Source organism: Erithacus rubecula (assembly GCF_903797595.1).
Source record: "Erithacus rubecula genome assembly, chromosome: 18".
Lineage (NCBI taxonomy): Eukaryota > Metazoa > Chordata > Aves > Passeriformes > Muscicapidae > Erithacus > Erithacus rubecula.
In genome coordinates, this window is record NC_136670.1 from 8,485,010 (window position 1) to 8,507,334 (window position 22,325).

Consider the following 22,325-nt stretch of genomic DNA (forward strand, 5'->3'; position numbering starts at 1 on the left):
TATGGGAGGAAAATAAAAGCCTAATAGAAGGCAGAATGAACTCCATGTTTTCTGCTTCAGCATCACCTGCTGGCTCCAATGGGAATTTGCAAACTCGTGGAAGAGCTCTGGAGGTGTTGGGCAGGAGGTGCCCATTTTGCAGGCTTTGATTTTTGCAGTGAGATGCATGGATGCTTCTCTGGAATGGGTCACAACCTGAAAGCTTCAGTGAAGAAAACAAGGGCAGAGAGGGCAGTAATAAGCTAGCTTGTTAAATCATTAAATTCTACTGTCATATTCTGAGCTTCACAATGAGGGAACAATAAAAGGCATCCTTGGGCAAAATTTACCAACCACCCTTGGTGGCTGTGGCCCTGAACTGCTTTAATATCTACTTCAAAGTAAGTAGAAGCAACTCCAAGCATATTGCAAAATCTATTTCACCTTCTCTGAAAGATCAAAGCCTGCAGGAAAGCACAAATTAAACCTCCAAAAGTATAATTGCCCCTCAGCTTTATTAAAAATGCCATTTCCCTTCTTCTTCCTTTTCCTCAGCCCTCATGCAGATATTGAGACCAATGAATGGCATGAGATGATACCCCAGCTTGTAGGATAACCTCACACAGGGATAAGATCTCAAGTGAGGGTTATAATTTTAGGACTTTTAAAATTCTTATTTTAATTTCAAGAACAGTTTGTTTTTTTTTAAAACTCTGAGAGAGGTGTTTTTTTTTGTTTGTTTGTGTGGCTTTTTTTTTTTTTTTTTTGCTCTTGGGTCTGTTTTCTCATCTGGATTGACCCTCAGGGCAGAATGGGGACCTAATCCACCTGCACCAAACTCTTCAGCCACAGGGAAACTTTGGGAAGAACTTGTAGAAACATCTGATCCAGAGGTCATGAGACAGAGGGGGGTCAGGACAGGGAGGAAAAATTGTTTCCAGGATTTTCCCTGACCACTGCAGAATTTTACTGTGTGAGAACTAAAAAGTTCCAGTCACACATAAGGATGATAACTGGGAGCCACTGCAGCAATTGTGCCACAAGATTTGCTGAGGCTGGAAGAGCCCATGGAGAAGAGGAGCTTGAGGTGACACAATTACATTCCATGGTGGATGCAGGTGACGTGGGTTTGGGTGGGTGAGGGACAAAAGGGCTTTGTGGGGCTGGGGAAGGGAGTGGGGTTGTGTGGACAGTGAGGGATATGTGGAAATGGGTCAGCTTGTGGATGAAACAGCTTCTTAGGTGGCTTTAGGCAAGGACAGAAAGGCTTCTAATGAAGGTTAAATGTCACTTTTTAGGGGAATAAAACAATTTCCTCAGCTGGGAGTGAGCTCTGAGCAGCCTGGGGTGCTGGCTTGCCCCTCTCACAGCCACCAGTGCTTGTGGCATGGCTGAGTGCAGCCACTGACATCTGTGACACACACTTAGAAACCTAAATTTCTTTATCCTGTCAAAGATTCAGGCCCAGTTTTTTGGCTTCTGTGACTCAGCACAGCTTTGCTGGAACCAGCTTGTCCCAGCAAGGCTGTTGACTCTCAATCCACATAAAATGATGGGGACTGGAGTTGTGTGCATGGTGCTGTGCCACAGCTCTTTGTGTGACATCTCCAGAGCATGACAGCCACATAAATAGCATATGTGAGGAGACAGCACATATCTGCTGCCTGGTGCATATTATTTACATACATCTCCTCTCCTTAACTGGTGCTTCTCCCCAGTTATGGATTTGTTAAAGGCTGGAGCCTTTTCAAGGCAGATATTTAAGTCTTTGAGAAGCTGATGGGAATACATTTCCCTCTATGGTTGCTTGAATTTTTCAGTAAACATCTATTGTTTCCTCTTGCTGGAAAATGGAATGAGAGAAGGATACTGGGGCTGAGTTCAGGTGGGTTAAAGCTGTGAAAACATCTTGCCTTGGGGTGGTTTTTCAAGCATCAACTGCTATTGATCCACACAACAGTGAGAATTTGAGTGACATCTCTTTGGGGAGAGCAAGTTCAGGGGGAAGCAAACAGCAAATGGTTTCTGGGTATCTTGGTGTCAGAATTTTTTGCAGTGATTTTGTTGCTCTCCAAGCTGTTGGTTGTGTAAAAGGACTGCAGCACAAAGGTGATAAGCAGATCTTTACTTTGAAAGGCTCCTGTGAAATTCACCATCTGAGCACTGAGATGTTTTCCTCCCTAAGGGATAAGAGGTTAAAATGCTGGGATGGTGTTCAGAAGACCTAAATTCATCATCTGCTGCTGTTTCTTACTGAGTACCTGTGTAAATCCTGCAACCATCACTGCCTTTTTTGAAATCAGGGACCCTCACTCTCTCAGCATCTGGGACACCCAAATATTGAGCTTTGGATGAGGGGTGCCCATTCCCAGAATGGTGAAAAAAATCAGCATCCTGGGCAAGGGATAATGGGGCTGAGGAGAGGTTTCTGTCTTGTAAGAGTAGAGGGACTTACTATTTCCAGGTTTATGAGTTTGAGATGCAAAGAGGAGGAAGACAGTAAAATGCATTTTAATGTTGCAGTGAAGATTTATGGTCTCATCTGCAGTCACCTGAAATAATCAGTCCCTTGAAAATTGCAAATAGTGATGGCAGACAATAAAATATCAGTGGAGTCAGTAGCATTGTCTGCTCTTTCTCCTGCTGGAGCTTGGGGGATTTTGCTCTAAATGAATTTTTGGTGAAAGCAGGATCTGCTCTAATTATTTGTAAGTAATGAGGGTCAGGCCTAGCAGCACTCAGAGTGTTCTGAAAATGCAGGTGGCTGCTGGCACTAATCCTGGTTATTCTCCTTACCATGGACCCTGTAGATGGGTAGAAGAGAAATGGAGAGATTTCCTCAGCATTTGAAATGGGCATGAATTACACTTGTTCTGCTGTCCTGCTGTTTTAGAAAGAGGAATCCATTGACTCCAGCTTTGTTAGCCTGGTGGCCCTGGGAATCAACTGGTTCTTCAGGAAATTGTTTTATTGTATAACATGCCTGTTGCTATGAATCAGTTCCTTGCAGCCTCAGGAATTGGCAGGGGGTCCCCAGCCAGCATTAAAGTGGCTGTCAGGGTACAGAATGTCAAGGTTGGAAGATGAAGCTGTCCTTCAGGAATGTGGGGATGGATGAGCTCAGCTGCCTTTCTCTGCTGGGCTGGACCTAAAATCTGTGTGTGAAGGTCTTAGTCTGTATTTGTGACTGGGTCAGAGTCTGAGTGGGATGTGCTGGGATCTGATGTGGGCTGGACCATCACCCTGCCCCTTGCATCCTGACATCTGGTCCCAGATTTGCTCCTCTGAGGAGTTCAAGGATCGTGGAAGGGAGAAGGGACCTTGAACAAGGTGGGACCTGGTCTGTGACATCCCACTGACCCCATTCCCCTTGCTGGGACTGGGATTTAGGCAACACCCCAATGCACACTGCAACCAGTGGGATTCCTTTCCCCACAGTGTGTTTGTCCCCAGGCCCCTCTTTGCTCCTTGGGAACAGTTTTTCTGGTTTTCTTTTTGTTCTGATGCTTGGAAGGGCAGAAAAGAGTCTGCAGAGGTTTCTGTCATCTCTAAAATGAGTCTGACTTGAGGAAGTACAAAAGCTACAATAAATATGTATTACTGGAAATATTGAAGAAGCCAATGTCCTCTTCTTTTTAATAGATGTTATTTCTCATTCTTTGAATGAGTCTGCTGGCCATGGAGGGCAGATAATCCAGTTGTGGAATCTTTCTTATCTTGTGTTGCTTTGTGATTTATAGCACCATGCAAGGAACAGAATTTGTCACCACTGTCTCACTGAATCCCCTTGTAGAGACTGCTCTGGAAAAGTGCGTTTTAGGGTTCAAGAAAAAATGTTTTTATATTTTTCTGTATTTTTTTTTTACTTTTTTCTTGTTTCCCTGATGCTCTGTTGACCATAAATCTGTAAAGATCATCCAATTCTAACTCCTCTGCCTTAGGAAAGGATACATCATTGCTAAATATTTGTCATCATTAATGTCCTAAGAACAATATCACCCATTACCAGTGGTTGTGGTCCATACTTAGCTAATGAAGCCATTAACCATGTGCCCATCATCCTAGGAGGAACAGTTGCATTTTTGAAGCTTTTTTTTCCAGCACACTCCTCATCCCCCAAGCCTTTCTCCCACTCCTCTCCAGCCCAGGTGCTCATTCCCTGCATGAAAAAATGATTTCACATCTTGAAAAATTAATTCTCTGCTCATGATGGCCTTGATTAAACAGACTGACAAACCGTGCTAAAGGTGGCAAAACAGCTCTGACATGCAGACATCTTCACCTCCTGAAAGCAAAGACAAAAAAATATCCCTGTGGGCTGTTGCTATTATGAGATGCAGGTGGTTGAGACTGTTTTCTGCAGAATCAGCAAAAGTCTCCACATTTAGGAACAATGCCTGCAAAGTTAAACTGGTTGAAATGGCAGAAGATGCAATTATTGGCACTTGAACTGGATTATCTTGAAATAATTAAGGATTTTTCATCCATAGCTGATGTAGACTGTGCTGATGCTCCAGGAGTTTGGAGGCAGAAATGGGAAAGGTGTGTGTGGCTGCTCCATCCCTGGAAGTGTTCAGTGCCAGGCTGATGGGACTTGGAGCCATCTGCTCTAGTGGAAGTGGGTTTCACTTGCTGGTGATGCTCTGGACTCTCTGTTATAAACTCAGCATCTCCTAAGGTGTGTGAGACCTGCTGCCTCCCCAAAGGCTCCCTGGGCATCACCTGGAAGAAGAGTGGCTTTTTGTCTTGTCCTTTTCTTGGCTTTTGTTACCTTGCTGTCTGCTGAGAAACCTTCAAGCTGAAGAGTTGATCTGTTTTTTCAAAGAAATAGGCTGGGAGAAATCCTTTTTGGGTAATGTTGTTAAGATTTAGGTTATCTTCCTTCCCAGGCTTGGTGCATAGACCCCAATGGACAGGAGACTTCTGATGAAGAAGAAATCTGGTAATCATGCTCTTGAGATGATTGTCCTCCTCTCACCCCAGGAGGATGAAGAGCATGTGTTAAGATGAGATATTCTGGAAGGACAGATCTCACTATTATTGAATTATAATTGGAGTCAAATCATGTGAAGCAGCAGGTGCAGCATGGACAATCCTGGGCTTTTTTTCCCCATGCAAAAAGGGCAGGGGTGAACACAGGAAAAATTAGAGGCATGGATGAAGGGAAATTTTGGAAGGATATTTGTCCCACATACATATCTTGGCTGTCAGTAGTTCCAAGTGCATTCCTGATCCCTTTTCCAGCAGCTTTTCTGTAACACATCTCTCAGAGCAGAAAGAAAACCACAAGAAAAGCAGGTGAACCTGCTGTATTTGCTGCACTGCATTAACATAAAGGAGTGTGGGAAGGGCTGAGAGCATTTGTTGGGGTGAGAGCCAGCAGAGAGGAGCAGAGCTGAATTTGCAAACACTCTTCCCATCAGCTCCTGGGCTGTCCAGCTGGGAGCTCTTGCACTGATTTACTGCTGTCCTTGCTTCAGCCTTTGGAAATCAATCCACTGACAATTAAGGTAATGTCTGGTCTAATATTTATTTCACACTCTCATTAATGGGCTGACAAAACCCCACTTTCTGAAGCAGTGAGACTGTTCTGTTCTGCAGGAGGGCTGGAACTCTGGGTCATGCTTTTTTCCCTTGTCCCTGTTAAAGCTGAGATCTCTTGTTGGAGCTTTCAAGAAAATTGGCATGCAGCACCACACCTTAGCATTGTGCTACTGGGGAAGAAGGTGCAGCTTTTGTGCTAAATATCCCCAAATATCCAATAAAGGAGAGCTGGAGCACAAAGGGGTAGCCCTGGCTGCCTGCTGGGGGCCAGGATCTCTATGTTGGGCTGGCTGTGGGTTGGGAAGAGAAAAAACATTTGATGCCCAAGAACTCTTGCTCTTTTTCTCCACCTCTTGGGCAAGTGTGCCCTAAATTTGCTCTGCTCTGTGTGTGTCTCTGCTTGTGTCCCCAACACAGAAATGTCCCCAAAATGCTGTGAAATGGCTTCTTTGGGGAAACACTGCAGATGGCCAGAGGCACCAGACCAGGAGCTCTGGTTCTCAGCAGTCAAACCATCTCTGATCTGGGATCAAACTGGGGTGGGCCCCAAAGTCCTCCTAGTTGGGAACTGGCCTACCTGGGGACTCTGCAGCTCCTGGGAAATGAATTTATCAGGTTCAACGTCCCACAGCCAGGCTGGGAACTGCAGGCACCTGTGGGGTCTTGTGGATCACCCCACCTTGAGGTAAGGAATTTACCACTGCAGCTTCTGAAATATCTAACTCACATGAGAAGTGCAGGATGCTTTGGATTACCAAAACGACCTATAATTAATGCTGCTAGAAAAATACTAAATAATAACAATTTCCTCCCCGTAGTTCTCATTCCTCCTTGCATTCTTTTTTTGCCAGTTTCTAGGTCAGATTCCCCATTCCGCCGCTCCTGCGCTAGAACAGCGCTCAGGTTGCACAATTGCAGAGGAGGGAGGAATCTGCTTCCCGAATCCCGATCTCCCCAGCAGCCTTTCCCGATTCTTCCCCTCCTTCCCAGCATCTCCTGCCGGGAGCCGGCCGCAGGTAGGGCTGCGGGCCGGGGGTGCGGCAGGGTGGGTTCGGGGAGGTTTGGGGGTGGGGGTCCCCCCCTCCCGCCGGGGTGGGACGGGGCAGCTCCCCGGGGCGGGGGCACCACGCTGCCTGTGTCTGGCAGGTGTGGGCTCTCCTTCCCTCCGCCTCGTTCGCTTATTTATCATCCCCCCCTCCTCTTTTCCTCCTTCCCCCTCCCGCTTTTCTCTTACGCAGTGGGAGCAGCCCGGCAGCCTGGCTCTGCCCAGCCGCGCTCCGTCCTTCCTCCCTCCCTCTCCCTCATCCCTCCCTTTTCCTTAAAAACGTGGGCTCCGGGGTGCAGCCCCCTGCGCTGGCAGCATCCCTGCCTGCGGAGCAGCCCTTTCTCCCCCTGCAGCTGCGGAGCCCCGGCTTTGTCCCGTGTCCCCCCTCCCCGGCCCGGGGCTGCTGGATGTGCCCGGCTCCGGAGCTGCGCTAGCGGGGACCTGCCGCAGGTAAGCACCCGCCTGCCCTTCACTGCCAACTTGGGGCTTTTCCTGCTCTTTTACCGCGATCTGGGGTCGGGGTACCCCGCTGGCTCTCGGGGTACGCGAAGGTCTGGGGGCACCAAGTGGGGGGGACTCACCGAGCCGCAGGAGGGAGAGGCAGGTGGGCGCAGGCAGCCCCGGCAGAGGGATGGTGTGTGCAGCCCGCCGTGCGGAGATATGCGCGACCCCTGCGCGCTCGGGATGCGCCGGGCTCCCAGGGTGCCATCCCATTAAAATACTCCTGGGGAGGGGGGGCTGTGTTCCGTGGCGCTAATTCTTCCTTCCCCCCGGTCATAAATCACCCTTCCCCAGCGTTTCCCGTGCACTTGCCTTGCTACAGCCCCTGCCACCCGTTTGATCAGCGGATTTCAAAGCTGTCTTGCTGCCCCAGGTCCTTGGCGCAGGCTGCTGCTCCAGGATGGACCCGCTCTTCCCTGCCCACATTTTTGAAGACCCCGACCTTAGGAAGCTGTTGAACGACTCCTCCATGCTCAACCTGAGCTTTCTGCCCAGCAACTGGTTCAACAACAGCACAGGGGACGGTTTCCTGCCGCTCAGCATCAAGATCACCATCGTGGTCGTCTACTCCATCGTCTGCATCGTGGGGCTGGTGGGCAACTGCTCCGTCATGTATGTGATCGTCAGGTAGGACCCCAGGGAGCTGCGGGGAGCTGGGAGCGGGGCACACCTTCCCTCCCTCGGTCCCTGCTGCGGGGACAGCAGGCAGGCTCTTCCCTGGGCTGACAGACGTGCTTTAGAGGTAACGATGTGGCATTTGTTTTATTGTTTTGGTTTTATTATTTTTCCCTTCCTAGGCTGTGATGAAGGTTTCTGCCAGTTTTCAGCTGCCCTCTGGTGCCTCCTAAAGTTTAACCCAGAGAATGGAACGGAGTGAGCAGACCTGCTCAAAAAAATGTTTTTTTTTTTTATTTCTTCTTTTTAGGGAGCTGGATGTCGCTGGGGAGGGCAATGTGCTGGGAGCATTCCACTGCAGGGTGTGCTCAATGGGACCTGTCCTCCCTGTGCTGTGTCCGGCACCCCAGCTGTGTTTGCAGGTGCTGCTCCATCTGGGAGCTGGCTCTTTCCAAAGCTGAGCCCTGTTGCAAAGGAAAGAGCCTGCTGGGAAGCTTCCTTTTACTTTTACAGGAGAAAAAAAAAAAAAAAAAAAACCAAACAAATGTAAGTCTTCCAACCCTTTGGAGCTTTGCAGACTTAAATAAGGTGTGAGAGGATGCTGCAGAGTTGAGGACAACTTCTCTGGCTCCTTGTGCTGAAGTCAGGAGAGTGGGGGAACCTTTGCAGAGGGACAGCACAGAGCATGCACCACTCCATCCTGTCTGCCTATTGCTGGCATTTTGAGTGTCCCTGTCTGCTTCTGCCATGGTTCATACTCTTCTGGTTCTGGGAATTAGAAATCTTGTTCACCCTTTAAGTACAGAATAAGTTTGTGCAGCTCTTAGGGCTGTGATTATGTAAAATCCCAGCATCCTCCTTCTGATCTGTGCACCCTGCATGTTAAGGAGGGAACTTCCATTTTATCCACATCTTGGAGCAGATTCCTGGTGTAGATGGACGCTGCCAGCACAGAAAAGACAGGCTGAATCCTCCAACAGAAGATGAAAGTATTTAGCAGGTATTCAGACACTGATGAGATTGTCTTGTTCCTGCCAGGAGCCCAGCTGTTTCCAAAGCACCTTTCCCCTGAATAACTACAACCTGGCTGGGGAAGATGCTGCAAAATTAGATCTTTGGTACCAGAGGTTGGTGAAGGGTGGTTAAATCTCTGCTCCAAGGGCAAAGTGACGTGGCTGTTCATCAGGCTGCCTGTCTGTGCTCTTTTAGCTGAGGAGTTTCTGGCTCTGACAGGGGATCCCATTAGCCCTGGGGAGTCTGCAGATGAAGAGAGGAGGTTTGCAGCACACTGGTGCCATGTCTGGAGAGCTCTGTTCATGCTCAGTGTAGTAGCAATCCTTGGAGTAGTTTGTGGGTGTGTGTAAGTGTGTGAGTAGTGAGGCTCTGGGAGCTGGAAGCCCTTGTCTGATGATGTGATGTGGCTGCATGGGAATGCCAGCCTGTGTGCAGCAGAGGAAAGGACCTTACCCTGTGCATGAGCCTTAGTGTGTGTAAGGAGGAGCCTTGGCAGAAATCTTTTCCCTGTCTGCAAAGGTTTGGTGGGATGTTCACAGCAGGATCCTGCTGACCCAGCCCAGGGCTGGGGCTGGAGGATCACCAGTAATTTGAGTGTCCCAAACTGGGGTCCTGGGCAGGGTTAACCATGAAAAATACTGACTTCTGCTCCACACTTTTTTGGCTTTGATACCTTCCAGTTGGATATACACCACTCAGAAAAACAAACTGGGATTTAAGACTAGAATTTCTCATGGAATGTGTGGGAATCTCTTTCTCTGTGTGTCCTCTCATTTTAAGGTTTTTAGGCAATTGAAAACTGAAGACAGGTGCCACCCCAATGTCTCTCAGGTTTTTCCATTTCTGCATTTCCCTTTATTCAGGAATAAAAGGGTGTGCTGGGGAGGTTATAACTGACCTATAGTATGTGCAGGAGCTGCTGTTCCCCACCCATGTTCCCTGAGAACTCAGTGCTGAGCTGAGGCCACACTGAGCTAGAGCCAAGGCAATGCCCCTTCTTGAGCCAATGAATAACAACTGCTGGTTATTCTGCCCAGGATTCTTCTCTCCTTGCCCTGCCTGCTCAGGTCAGGAGCAGGTGTGAGGGTGAATTGAATTCTATATCAAACTCTTGACCCTGGACATGTACACAGGCTCATGAACAGCTGCCAAATTGTGGCCCCTCAAGGAGGATGCTTGTGAACTTCTCAAACACATCCTTTTCTCCTCAGATTAGAGCTCTGATGCTTCATGCCTTGAATAGCACCTGGTTTTCAGTAGGTTGGAAGTTGCTTGCTGGTAAGTCAACACAGGGCTTAGGGGCTCTTAATGATAAAATAATGGAAAAATGATCAGCAAACCCTCTGTGCTCTACCCTTATCACTGTAGGTAATGTGCACCCCAACAAGCTTTTCCCCCCCATGTTTCAGCAATGATAACCAGGCTTTAAGATATTACACAGCCCATTGGAAAATGGTGTATTACCTTCCAGAAAAAGGCTGGTAGCATTATAGACAGTAATTGTTTCCTGTTTTTGAGGGAGCTGGGAAATAAAAAGACTCTAATACCAGCACTCAAGGAAGTTGGAGGCATCAGGAAAACTCATTTATTTGTTCCTCCTGAATGAGTTTTCTGCAGCACCAAGGGAAAAGTTTTAAAATCTGCTGGTATTTTGCACAAAAGTACAAATTTAAAGCCTCCTCTAGGTTTTCCCCTCTGTTGTAGAACCCAGCCTACATCTCTATTGCATTTGGAGTGATTTAACATTTGGAACAATTAGTTTATAGGGACAGTCATCATGTGACTGTCAATGCCTTCCAGTGCTGAGCAGCACTAATTGGGTAGGATGGAGAAGGGCTCTTGTCAGGAACACGATTTCCTGGACAGTAAAGGGCCTATTGTGGGAACCTGCCTCGTCTGTGGCTTTGTTCTGCTGCCTCATCCTGGAGCTCCTTGCCAGCAGAGACGATGCCTCCCCTCCCTCCTCCTTCTGCTGTTTGCTCTCTTCTGCATATATTTCCTGTTCTGCTTCTTAATGAATGTGAAACAAGGAGCTGAACAGAGGGTTTGGGGGGAGAGTGGGGGAAACCAGGCTGCTGAGAAGCCTCCTAGATATTAACTGAAGTCTGCAAGGCTGCTTGCCCAAGATCTTTGTGTTTAGGAAGGAAAGCAAAGGGGAAGGAGGGTCTGTTTTTGGTCCTGGGGGTGGGGCTGGCCCAGGTGTTCTTATGGGGTGTGACAGAGGCCCCAAATCTCTGCCAGCCATTGGTGACCCGGGGAAGGGATGAGGATGAGGTGCAGCTTGCTGTTCCCTGCTCCACCACAGTGCAGTGATGCTCAGCAGTGGGGATCTGGAGGACTCCATTCCTCCAGTTCAACCCCCAGGGGAATGCTGCCTCATTTCTTGGGCACTCCTCAGAGCTCTGGCAGCTCTCTGGTGGGAGCCTGGCAAAATGCAGGGGATGCTCAGCTCTCTCTATGGCAGAACACCTTTCACAGCAATTCCAGCAGTGTTTTAGGCAGTTTAGGGCTGCCAGGCCCCTCCATTTTTATTTGCTGTCTCCAGGTGAAGCTTTAGGAGGAAAGATATGATGGGGAGGTGCCTGAACCATGAGCCTGCCTGGGGATGTTGTGCCAGCTGTTCTGCCTGAAAACTGCCTCAGTCCCTGAGAATAGGGGTGAGGGCAGCTGGCTGTGATGAGACAGGGGAAATGAAGTTAATTATGACATTTCAGAGATGCTGATTTCTTAATAGAAAGCTTTCTGAGGGAAAAGTCTGGGCCAGCTGTGTGTCTGAGAGCTGGAATGAAGTGAGTGCTTCATGCAGTGGGGATCCAGCAGACACCAGTGGGGCCATCTGAGACTTTTGTTGTCTCCAGATCTGTCTCTTAGTTTTTCCTTGAAAAATAAAATACATAGACATAAATTATTGCAATGTATAGAGAAATGAACCCCACACCAAGGGCTCTTTTCCCTGGAGAGTAAGCAGGTGAGGATCCTGCTCTGATGAGGTGAGGTGAGCAGGGGGGGATGCTGCTCTGATAATGGCTGCAAAGGTCTGCAGCTCTCTGATTTCTGGGTCTCCATGAGGGGAGCTGGGCTCAACCACAGGCCCATAGCAGCCACATCTGGCCCCTGCTAGCACAGGTGCTGCAGCTCCAGTGTGTGTTGAAGGGCTTTTTGCAGAGGGGAGTTGCCCATGTGCAGCAGTGACTCTGTTCAATGTGGGACTTGGCTCCCAGTGTTTTTCAGAAGCATTCTGGGTGTCAGCAGAGGCAGATCTGGCCCACGAGAGGGATTAGAGCATCCTGCTGCAGGGTGGGTGCTGAGGAATGCCCTCCTTAGAGCAGAGCACCATTCCTGGTGGCCAAGCACCTGCTCAGGGATGTGGGAGCATCCCTGAGAGCCCCTGAAGCCTTTGCAGCAGCAGCCACAGCCCCAGAGAGCCCCTGGAGGGCAGGGCTGGGCTGGTTTTTCACTGCTGTCCCCCAGACACAGAGGTGAGTCTCAAGGACAAGAAAATAATTTGTCCCAAATGGTCATGGCTGGCTGCAGATTCCCTCACTAGCCCCTGCTAGTCAGTCCTTGTCTAGCTGGGTAATTTATAGCTTTAGGTGCTGTGCTGGTGGCTGCTTTTGCTCTAGTGTCTGGTCTCAGAGTCCAGGCTAATTTAAATTTGTCCTTCTCAAATTCTACGTGTTTTTTCAGGGCCTGTTGAACCATTAAGAATAAATCATCTTACACTGGTCAGAAGTTTCAGGCTGAGGGGCTCTGGGCTGGAGATCAGAGCAGCAGGATGCAGAGAGCACGGTGTGGGAGGATGGCTGAGGCGACACAAATCATGACAGAACGTGCCAGATCAAATATCAGCTCCACACAACCTGAGGGCTGGGAGCAGGGATGGGAGAGAGCTGGGGCTGATTTCCACGAGCAGCTCAGTAAAAATCCTCTGTGAGCCTTTCCTGCTGTTTTGCTTTCTGGAGCAGGGATGGGGCAAAGGCTGTCACTGCTGCCAGGGTGTGAGGTGGGGCTGGAGGGAGCTGCTCAAGGTGAACAACACTGTCTGCATCCTAATTAGCTGGAACTACACATATCAAAATCAGGAGGTTCCAAGAGGCTCCTGGAAACAATGCTCAGGGTTTTTTAGGGCTTTGCTCTGGTGCCTCTTCCCCTGGTGTCTGCAGCTCCATTATGGGTTTTGGGATTGCTGGTCCTTAGCCCCAACCCTTGCCCTGCAGCCTTGCTGTGGCTGGGTGGAAAAGGGAAAGATGCAAAAACAGATCTTCAGCTCACCCTGAGGCTGAGCCAGGGGCAGAATCTGCTCTTGTGAGGAACAGGTCCTGAAAGCCCCGAGGGTGTGTCTGCCTCCCCACCCTTAATCTCCTCTCCAGACCCTGTATTCCCCTTAGCAGAGGGTCCACTACCAAAAAGGAGGAGAAAGACAAGTGCTGAGCTGCTACCCAGGTGTTTTTCCTCTCAAGCTTCAGCATCTGAGAGAACAGGAGAGCAGAGCAAAGCAATTACTGTTGTGACAAAGGGGGAGCTGGATGGAGAGCTGAGCACCACCCTGTGGGAGATGCTCCATTAGGAAATTACCTCCGTGGCAGAGTGCAAGAAAGTGGCCCAGCAGGGAGTTAATGTCCTCCATGGAATCCACAGGCTTATCTGCAGCAAATTTGTGGTGTGGGGGAGGAGACTGAAGTGCCTCCTAAAGTCGGAGAGTTTAATTTTTCTTTTTTTTTTTTTGATGCAGATTAAGAAAAAGAACACTCTCAGTTCTGGAGGGAAAGAAATAGAGGTTAATCCACAGTGAAGTGATGGATTGATTGATTTTTGTGTGTGCTGAACATCCTGGAAATGTTTGGGAACAATGGTTGGTTGGGACAATGGCTGTTGGCTCTCAGCATGTAGAGAAAGTGGTATAGAAGTAATTAATTAGGTGTAAATTAATTTCACCCCCTTTCAAGAGCACAAAATCAGCTTTAAATTCTGTTGGAAGGTGGGCTGAAGGAAGTGGTGGGAGAGTCACCCCAAGTGTCCTGTTGGAGCAGGGGAAGGTGGCTCTGCCATCACCTCCAGGAGGTGAGGAGGAGGCAGAGGAGAGGGATCTGTGCACTGAGGGATTTTGCAGGGCCAGGCAGAGCAGCTGCACTTGGACTCTGAATTCATGGTGAGAAGTGTCTGGGAGGAGTGGGGCCAGTGGGGCTGGAGGGATGTGGGAAGGAGCTGAAGATTTGCTCTGCACACCCTGAGCTCAGGGCTGGCTGAGGTGCCCCAGACTTCCCCAAACACAGGAGTGCAGGGAGGCAGCTTCATCCCCCATGGATGCTGGATGGGGCTTGGAGGTGAGTGAATTGCTGCTTGTTTCTCCCACTGGTTAATAACAAAAAATGAAATAGGAACAACCATTAATTTTTACTGTTTTGCAGTAATGCTGTTCACCATTGCTCAAAACTGTAATTCCCTTGAGTTGTAATGTCAGTAAAAGCAGTCAGGTTAGAGGATGTTGATGATTTGCCTCTGGATCCAGCCCTCCTGGAAGGATGAACTGCTTGAGCCAGCCCAGCCAGGTCTGTGGTGTTCAGGGGAAACTGCAGCTCCTAGGAGACTTTTGCCAGCACACCTTGGGTGACTGAACAGTTTCCTAAAGCCTGAGCTGACAATGCTTATTTCTGTGAGAGCTGATGAAACATTGATTTTACTTCTTCATTTTAATCCCCCTCTGCTGACCTGGAGGGGAAAGTGAATCCACTCACAGACCCAACTCATCCCCCTGTGCTTTGCCACGTTTTTGCCAAGTGCAAGAATTCAAGAAAGGAAAACTTGGCCACCCTGAGATGCTCCTGGAGTTCAGGGCACTGGAAGCTGCTGTAATTCTCTTTAGGAAATCCCAGAGTGTAAAGCCCTGGCAGCTGCCTGGTGATGTTGGATTTGCAAAGGGCTTTTGCTCATTCATCCCATCACAAAAGGAAAAGCACAAGTATTTTCCTTCCACTGCTTTTGGTTATGTGAGTTTGTCTGGGCTGGCTTTCTAAGAACCTGTGATTGATTTCTGGGCCAGGAAAAGCCTCACTCAAAGTATTTCCAAAAACATTTCCATCGGTGCTCACCTCCAAAAGCTTCCCTTGGCTTTCAGGGTCCAAAATAGGATCATTTGGTTTTTCTTTCTGAAGCTGCTTTCAGACTACTGATACAAGCCCAGCTTAGAGCTCCAAGGCAGGTGAAAAAAAGACTTTATAGTCTGGATTGTGGCTCCCCTGTCTGCTTCTCTTGCAAACCTGGCCAGGTCACCATGTGTCACAGCAGAGCTCAGAACATGCCAGTGATAATGTTCTGCCAAAGCATTCAAATCATTTATCAGGAGGTGAAGAAGCTCAGACCCTCAGGGAGGGCACAGCACTGAGAAGGGCAGTTTGCTGTTCTGAATCAAACTGGCAAAAAGAGCTTTTTAGGTCAAATCAGACCCTGTAATATTTTAGCATGTATCAGACTGAAAATAGTGCAGCAGTTTATGGGTAGAAGTGTTACCCTCAAATGAGCTTCTATTCTGTAATAACATCATTGTCTGCCATTTTTGGATGTGTTTCTGCTAAGGCCATTAGTAGAGTAGATGATGGATGAGCTGTAGTTTTAAAATTATACCTATTTGAGCTCTTATTCTGCCCATAAGAGGAATATCCTGGAGCTGAAATGTTAGATTCAGTCACAGAGTCACTGCTGAGCTTCCATTTTGCACATCCCCCTGGATAGGTGATCACAGGTGGCTCTGCATCATTTCCCAAGTGTGAAAAGGAGATGATTGCCATTAGAGCAAGGTGACTCTTCCTTCAGGGCAGTCAGTTCATGTGGTAAAAGTAATATTGAAATGACAAAAAAATCTTTAAAGTAGAGTTTGACTTGTGACTTTACTCCTTTCTCTAGAAAGATCCATTGTGATATTTTGATTTCTGATTCAAACCTAGTTCCTCACCAGTTTTTGGCTGGCCATTTTTCCTGCTCTGATTTGGCAGCTCACATTAGCCATGCTCTCTGGCTATGAGCCCATATCAAGTGGCTGATCAACTTACCCCTGCATCTTTAAAATCAGCTTACTGGCTAAAGCTCTCACCAACACTTAGAACAATGAAGCCATAGGTAGTGAAATGCTAAGTTTGCCTTATTGAAGAAATTTTTCAAGCGACACCATCTGAATTGACAGCATCAGCCTTTCATGGTGCTCACTGGCAGTCTGAGGGAATGATTCTCCTGCCCATGGAATCAGTTGTTGAGGGACCATTTGTGGTGTTGTAGGAGATGGGCTGAGTTGTGTGTTGATAAACCTTCAGGAGGTTGAAAGGTGAGGATGGCCAATCTCATTACATAAGAAAATACAGCATCTCCTCTCAAAAGCAGCAGAATCTACATCAGTAAGGTTCAGTGTCTGATCCATCATGGTCAGGTGGAATGACCATTGCTCATTCCTGCCTTTCAGATTCACCAAGATGAAGACAGCCACCAACATTTACATCTTCAACCTCGCCCTGGCTGACACCCTGTGCCTGATGACCTTGCCCTTCCAGGGGACAGACACATTCCTGGGCTTCTGGCCTTTTGGCAACGTCCTGTGCAAGATTGCCATCTCCATTGACTACTACAACATGTTCACCAGCACCTTCACGCTGACCATGATGAGCGTGGACCGCTACATCGCCATCTGCCACCCCATCAAAGCCCTGGACATCCGCACGCCCCACAAGGCCAAGGTGGTCAATGTTTGCATCTGGGCACTGGCTTCAGTCTTTGGCATCCCAGCCATGGTGATGGGATCTGCAGAGAACGAGAACAACGGTCAGTAAAACTGCATCCAGTGGATGAGGGGTGCTGGTGGGCAGGAGAGCCCAGGGTGAGGGGTTTCATCAAAGGGTTGAGGTCCTTGCTGTAAAATCATTTTAACTCTGACTCTCTGTATCACTGCTACTGCTTTTTTAGAATTGTTATGTGAAGAATCAAACATTAAACACAGAATTGGGAAATAGGTTGGGAAAGCCCTTTAAGCCCAGCCATTAACCTAACTAAACCAATCTGAATGTGCACATGCTTTTCTGCTTGATCTGCGTTTGCTGATCTTCCTTCCCGTTTTATTCTTTTACCCTCGCAGAAATTGATTGCCTAATCAAGCTCCCTTCTCCCGTGGACTACTGGGATCCAGTGTTTGGCATCTGCATCTTCCTCTTCTCCTTCATGATCCCTGTGTTGATCATCACTGTTTGCTACAGCCTCATGATCAGGCGGCTCAAGAACGTGCGCGTCCTGTCGGGCTCCAAGGAGAAGGACCGCAACCTGAGGCGCATCACGCGCATGGTGCTGGTGGTGGTGGCAGTCTTCATCGTCTGCTGGACTCCCATCCAGATCTTCGTGCTGGTGCAGTGCCTGGGTGCCAAGGCAGAGAGCGAGCTGGAGCTGGCCATCTCCTGCTTCTGTACTGCACTGGGCTACGCCAACAGCAGCCTGAACCCCGTGCTCTACGCCTTCTTGGATGAGAACTTCAAGGCGTGCTTCAAGAAGTTCTGCTTCCCCACCGCCTTCAGGACGGAGCTCCAGATGTCCAACAGGATGTGCAGCATCGCCAAGGATGTGGCCTATGCCTGCAAGAACTCGGAGGGGACTAACAATCCGGCCTGACTAGGCATGGAAATCCCCATGGTGGCTGTTGCCCAGCAGAGTCCGACCACCCCCACGTCAGAACTGACTCAGATTACGGCCCTTTAGCAGGACCTCAAAACTGAGAGGTGAGAAACCAAGGAAACAATTTTGGGGGTTGGGAAAACCGGATACTGCGAGAGCAGGCAGAGAAAATCAGCCCATTTGATGCATTTTTAACTCCAGTGCATCCTGCACTAAGGAACGTGTTTGAAATCAGCCCTCTGGTCCCTGCAAAACCCTGTGAGCCCACGTTATTGAGAGTTTGGGAATCAAGGGTTTAAAACAGGCATTGCTCCTGGGGCTTACACTTCTGCTGCTGGGAGACAGACAGAATGTGAACTCTTGCTTTTTTCCTCCCTGGGTGGAGATGTTATCAGCTGGCCCGGCTCACCAGGCGCGGGTTTTCCTCCTGTGCCATCTCTCTGCAATCAGACTGTGCTGCAGCCAAAACGGGCAGGAGCCATCAGAAAAAACCCAAGATCATCTCCAGGATGAGTCATCGAGCAGGGAAGGATGCAGGGAGGGAGAGGAGGGAGCTGACAGGAGGAGAAATGCTAACTGCCTTGGGAGGCCAACGCCAGCTCCTGCAGATGGGATCTGCAGTGAAACCCCCCTCTCAGAGGGGAGCAGGGTGGGGAGAGGGGGCTGTCAGAACTGATGAGGCAGCTCTGAAGAGGAGGAAGAAAAAACCCAAGTAAATGAACACAATTTCTCATTTACATGCTGCTACGACTTTTTTTCTTTTTTTAAAACTCTGTATTTCCAGTGTAATAATGGACAGAATGTGTTTGTATATACATGTCTGTAGTGGAATAGGTGCAGATTTCACCTTACCAAGCATGCCTTGGGCATCCTCCTCATTGAGAGGAGGAAGGAATGAAGTGGCCTATAGACACAGGTATTTATGTATAGGGAAAGCCATTTTGGACAAGTCAGAATGGCAGCTCTTCTAGAAGACATGGACATTCCTGGGGAGAAGAGGCAGCCTAAAACAGTCCCACCCACTCCACATGGGATAAACGGGGCACAAACCATACAAACCTGGGGTTCTGTGGTTTGTTTTATGTTTTTGCTGAAATGAGACCCACAATGCTGAAAGCATGTGGGAAATGCTGCCCAGGTACCAACCCTCCTGCCAACCATGGATTGATTTTCCTCTCCCAGAGCAGGCCAGAGCTTGGTGGGAAATAAAATGTCCTGTCATTTCACTCAAAAACAAAAGCTTCCCTAAAGGATTCCACCACTTGAGTGTCCTCTGTGCTGGGGAGAGCAGCAGGCTGGGTTGTCCCTGTAGCACAACAGCCCAGGGAAATCTGGGCAGTGGTGGCCAGTGGTGCTGAGGGGGGAGCAAAGCACCAACTTCCACCTGGAGATGGGAGGTCAATCCCAAAGTGAGAACCAGCAGTGTCATCTGGACTGTACAGACTCCAATGTGAATATATTTCTTGTGTTCTGATCGATGAGGTTCTGTATTTTTAATGTATTGTTTTGCCAATATTTTAATGCTGTCATGTTCTTTATATATGCTGTACAAAGGAATTGGATGTTATATTTCTATGTAGAGTGTTTCCCCTCGTGGTTGGGCTTAAAATATAGATGCAATTCCAGCCTCCCTCTTGTAGGACCCAGATCCCTTGTAAACTGCTCAGCTGGGAGGATTTTGATGCTGATTATAATTTGGTTGGGAATCTGAATGCATACCAGAGCAAACTTTGCAATTAGCACCTCCCCATACCAGTGGTGGGGGGGGGTGGGGGGAGGAAATCTGGGCACTTTAAGCACTTTGTAGTGGATGTTAATCCCAGAGCCCTCACCAGGAAATCCCATATAAACCCCAGGCATGTGAAGAACAGCTCCTTGAGAACAGTGCTGCTGGCAAGCTGCACCCATGCCTTTGGAAAAGTGGGTTAGGAGGGTGTTTGTGGGTGCAGCAACAGCACAGGGCAGTGAGTGACCTTGTTTCTGCTCAGCCCTCAGCTGTGGGATGGGCTGATGGGGTCTGGAATGGTTGAACTGACTGCCAGGCTGTTCTTACCCTTAGGGAGCAGGAGAGCACTCATGGGTGGCTGGCTAAGGAACAGCCACACTCCCTTTGTGGTTCTTGGCTGGGTTTTTAAATAGATTTATGTCCTCTGAAAAGAAATATACCTGTGTTTGGCATTTTTTAAATATGGATTTTGTTATAATGACTATGCTGCAATGATCTTACATAACCAAGTACTCAATAAATGTGTGTTTACCAAGCTTTTGGGTATTTCCACAGCCCTTGCAGTGAATGTGTTTAGGCATTCTGTTCAGTGCTCAGTGAAGTTTGTTATAAGAAGAGCAGCAAACACCTGAAAGCAAAACTTTATTGTACTGTGCCTCTGGAGTTACAGGCTCATGGTCAGCTGGGTGGCTTTAGTGCTGGCTCTGTAATTCCCTTTGGAAGTGGTTGTGTTGGTGTGATTTTTACAACTGCTGCAGTGTAAATGACATTTAGGTGGCTACTTGTGTGCTTTAATAAAAGGAAAATAAACCCCCCTGTGCTTTGGATGATAATCTGGAAGAGTTCACTGGATGGATTTGGGATTTCTCAGCCCATCCCTTTCAAGTGAGATCAGTGGGAACTTCTGTTACTCAGACAACTTGGTCTGTTGTTAACACAGGAGCAGAAGATGTGAAAATGCTGGAAAATTTTGTCCCTGGGTCTTGCAAAGGGCAGCTGTGATGTGCAGGCAGGGCAGCTGCCTGCTGTTAGAGGTGAAATCTGCTGAAGAATGAAAAAAAAGCTCTTCCCACCTCCTCTCCCCACAATTCCCAGGAGTTATGGGGTTAGGAGTGACCTGGGAGAACAATAAATTGCAGAACTGCTCTGAAAATAAAGCCAAGGCCATATCCTGCAGGAAAGATGGATCAGCCAGTGAGATGTGCAATAAGGAAAGTGCTTTCTCTCTCCACAAAGATCAATATTCCAACCCAAGCAGGTAAATATCAGGAGGGGTTTTTTTTATTAGCAGTGGTGATTTTCTTCTTAAAAAAGGAAAAGTAAATTGGTGAGAAAAAAAAATGGAAATATTTAATTTTCCTCTAGTTTGGTTAATGATAAGTACCCAGGGGTGAGTTCTTACAGCAAAACCATAAACAAAAGTGCTTTATTCAGTATTATGGGATTTATTAATGTACCAAGTATTCTCTCTACTGCTCTTGGCTGAAATCAAGTGTTGGAAAAGGCTGAGGAGTGGAAGAGCTGAGCTCTCTCCCAAGCAGCTCCTTGGCTCTTGGCATATTTGGGTAAATCTCTGACTTTGCAAGAACCAAATTTCTCTTCCTCAGCCAACAACACTCCCCTCCATCAATTACAACTTCTAACAGCAAAAGTAAGGAGCAGAATTTGCACTTTCACTGAGGTTTGGATGGACAGCACCCTCAGGCAGATGGTGGGGTTCTTGGAGCTGTTCTCTGCAAGGCCAGGAGTTCCTCTCTGATCTTCGTGGTCCCTTCCAGCTCTGGATATTCTGTGCTTTATGGTTTTATGCCATGGGAAGAGCTGAGCTGGGGACAGGCTGGGTTACCCCTCACTGAGCTGCAGGTCAGACAGGGGTGTTTGTTTTGGGTGAGCATTCAGCTGAAATCCCTCTCCCCATGCTCACTGCCCATAGGAGCCACAAAGCCTTTCCCCTGCTCCAAAAGGCCCCCCCAAAGCCTGGCCCCAGGGCTGAGACAGCTCCAGGAGATGGGAGAAACCCCAAATGCAGAAACAGCAAAGCCCTGCTGGTGCCCCTGCTCCAAAACTTGAGGCTTGCCCTGATGGAGACACTGCCTGATGCTCAGCAGTTGCAGTGTCTGTTTTCACAAGATTTGCATGAGAAGCTAGACTGTAAATATGTCTAATACATCTTTCTTTTTAAAAATTATCTTCTCATTTGTTTTTTCCTGCAGGGAGGTTTGTTAACTATTTGAAGAGCTGTCACTGGCTTCCAATCTCTCTCTGGAAGATGCCTCTCACCCTGCAATGCTTTGTAGGGAAGGTGGCTACTCTCTATAGTTAGAGCTTATTTTTTTAAATGGAAAGGATCTCCAGCAGCAGCTGGTGTGGGTGCAGCCTTTGATATCTGCTCAGAAGAGAGACTCAGACTGACAGCAAAGCAGGCTCTGTCAGGAAAACTCCAGCTTGCTTTCCCACTCATTTTGCTGTGCTTCCCCTCAGCTATTTTTTTGTGGATATTTATGCAAAAGCAAATTTCTCCTTCCTTCAACAGGAGAATCTCCTGTTGCCCTGGCTGTGCATTCATGGCCCTGTGGCAGCAGAGCTGCACAGCTGGGACTTTGCAGAATCAATTTGTTATTTATACCCCTGATCTTCCCCTGTCCAGGGCTGTCTGAAGGACCAGATCTTACTCACCAGCCTTGGTCTCTGCTGAGGAGAGCCACAGAGCTGAGAGGGGAGGGCTGGAGGGTAGAATCCAGCAGCAGCAGATGTAGGAGGGAAAGTTGTCCCATCTCTGTGGTGAGGATTGCTTGTGAGGTGAGGAGGCTGAGGAAGGGAGAGAAGGGGACAAAGGGAACCTGTGGGAGCAAGTCCAGAGGAGGCCACAAAGATCCTCTGAGAGCTGGAGCATCTCAGTTACAGATACAGGTGAGGGAACTGGGGATGTTCAGCCTGGAAAAGGCTCTGGGGAGACCTCAGAGCCCCTCCCAGTGCCCAAAGGGGCTCCAGAGAGCTGGAGAGGGGCCTTGGATAAAGGACTGGAGTGACAGGACAAGGGGGGACAGCTTCCACCTGCCAGAGGTCAGGGCAGATTGGACAGTGGAAAGAAATCCTTCCCTGTGAGGGTGGTGAGACACTGGCACAGGGAGCCCAGAGAAGCTGTGGCTGCTCCATCCATGGAAATGTTCAAGGCCAGGTTGAAAAAACCTGATCTAGTGGGAGCTGTCCCTGCCCATGGCAGGGGTTTGGAATGAAACATCCTTCAAGATTCTTTCC

The 22,325-nt window shown here is 48.4% G+C and overlaps 1 protein-coding gene across 2 annotated transcripts; it reads left to right on the forward strand.

The window, feature by feature from the left end:
- Positions 1 to 6,423: 6,423 nt before the first annotated feature.
- Positions 6,424 to 19,898, forward strand: OPRL1 (opioid related nociceptin receptor 1). Of its 2 annotated transcripts, XM_079321688.1 has the most exons (5): positions 6,431 to 6,539; positions 6,771 to 7,018; positions 7,443 to 7,696; positions 16,149 to 16,504; positions 16,815 to 19,897. In XM_079321688.1, the coding sequence occupies exons 3-5, from the start codon at positions 7,470 to 7,472 to the stop codon at positions 17,336 to 17,338; spliced, it is 1,107 nt and encodes a 368-aa protein (XP_079177814.1). In that variant the 5' UTR covers positions 6,431 to 6,539; positions 6,771 to 7,018; positions 7,443 to 7,469; the 3' UTR covers positions 17,339 to 19,897. The 2 variants fall into 2 exon arrangements, with proteins under 2 accessions (XP_079177815.1, XP_079177814.1); XM_079321689.1 differs by lacking the exon at positions 6,771 to 7,018 and having other exon boundaries at positions 6,424 to 6,539; positions 16,815 to 19,898.
- Positions 19,899 to 22,325: the final 2,427 nt, after the last annotated feature.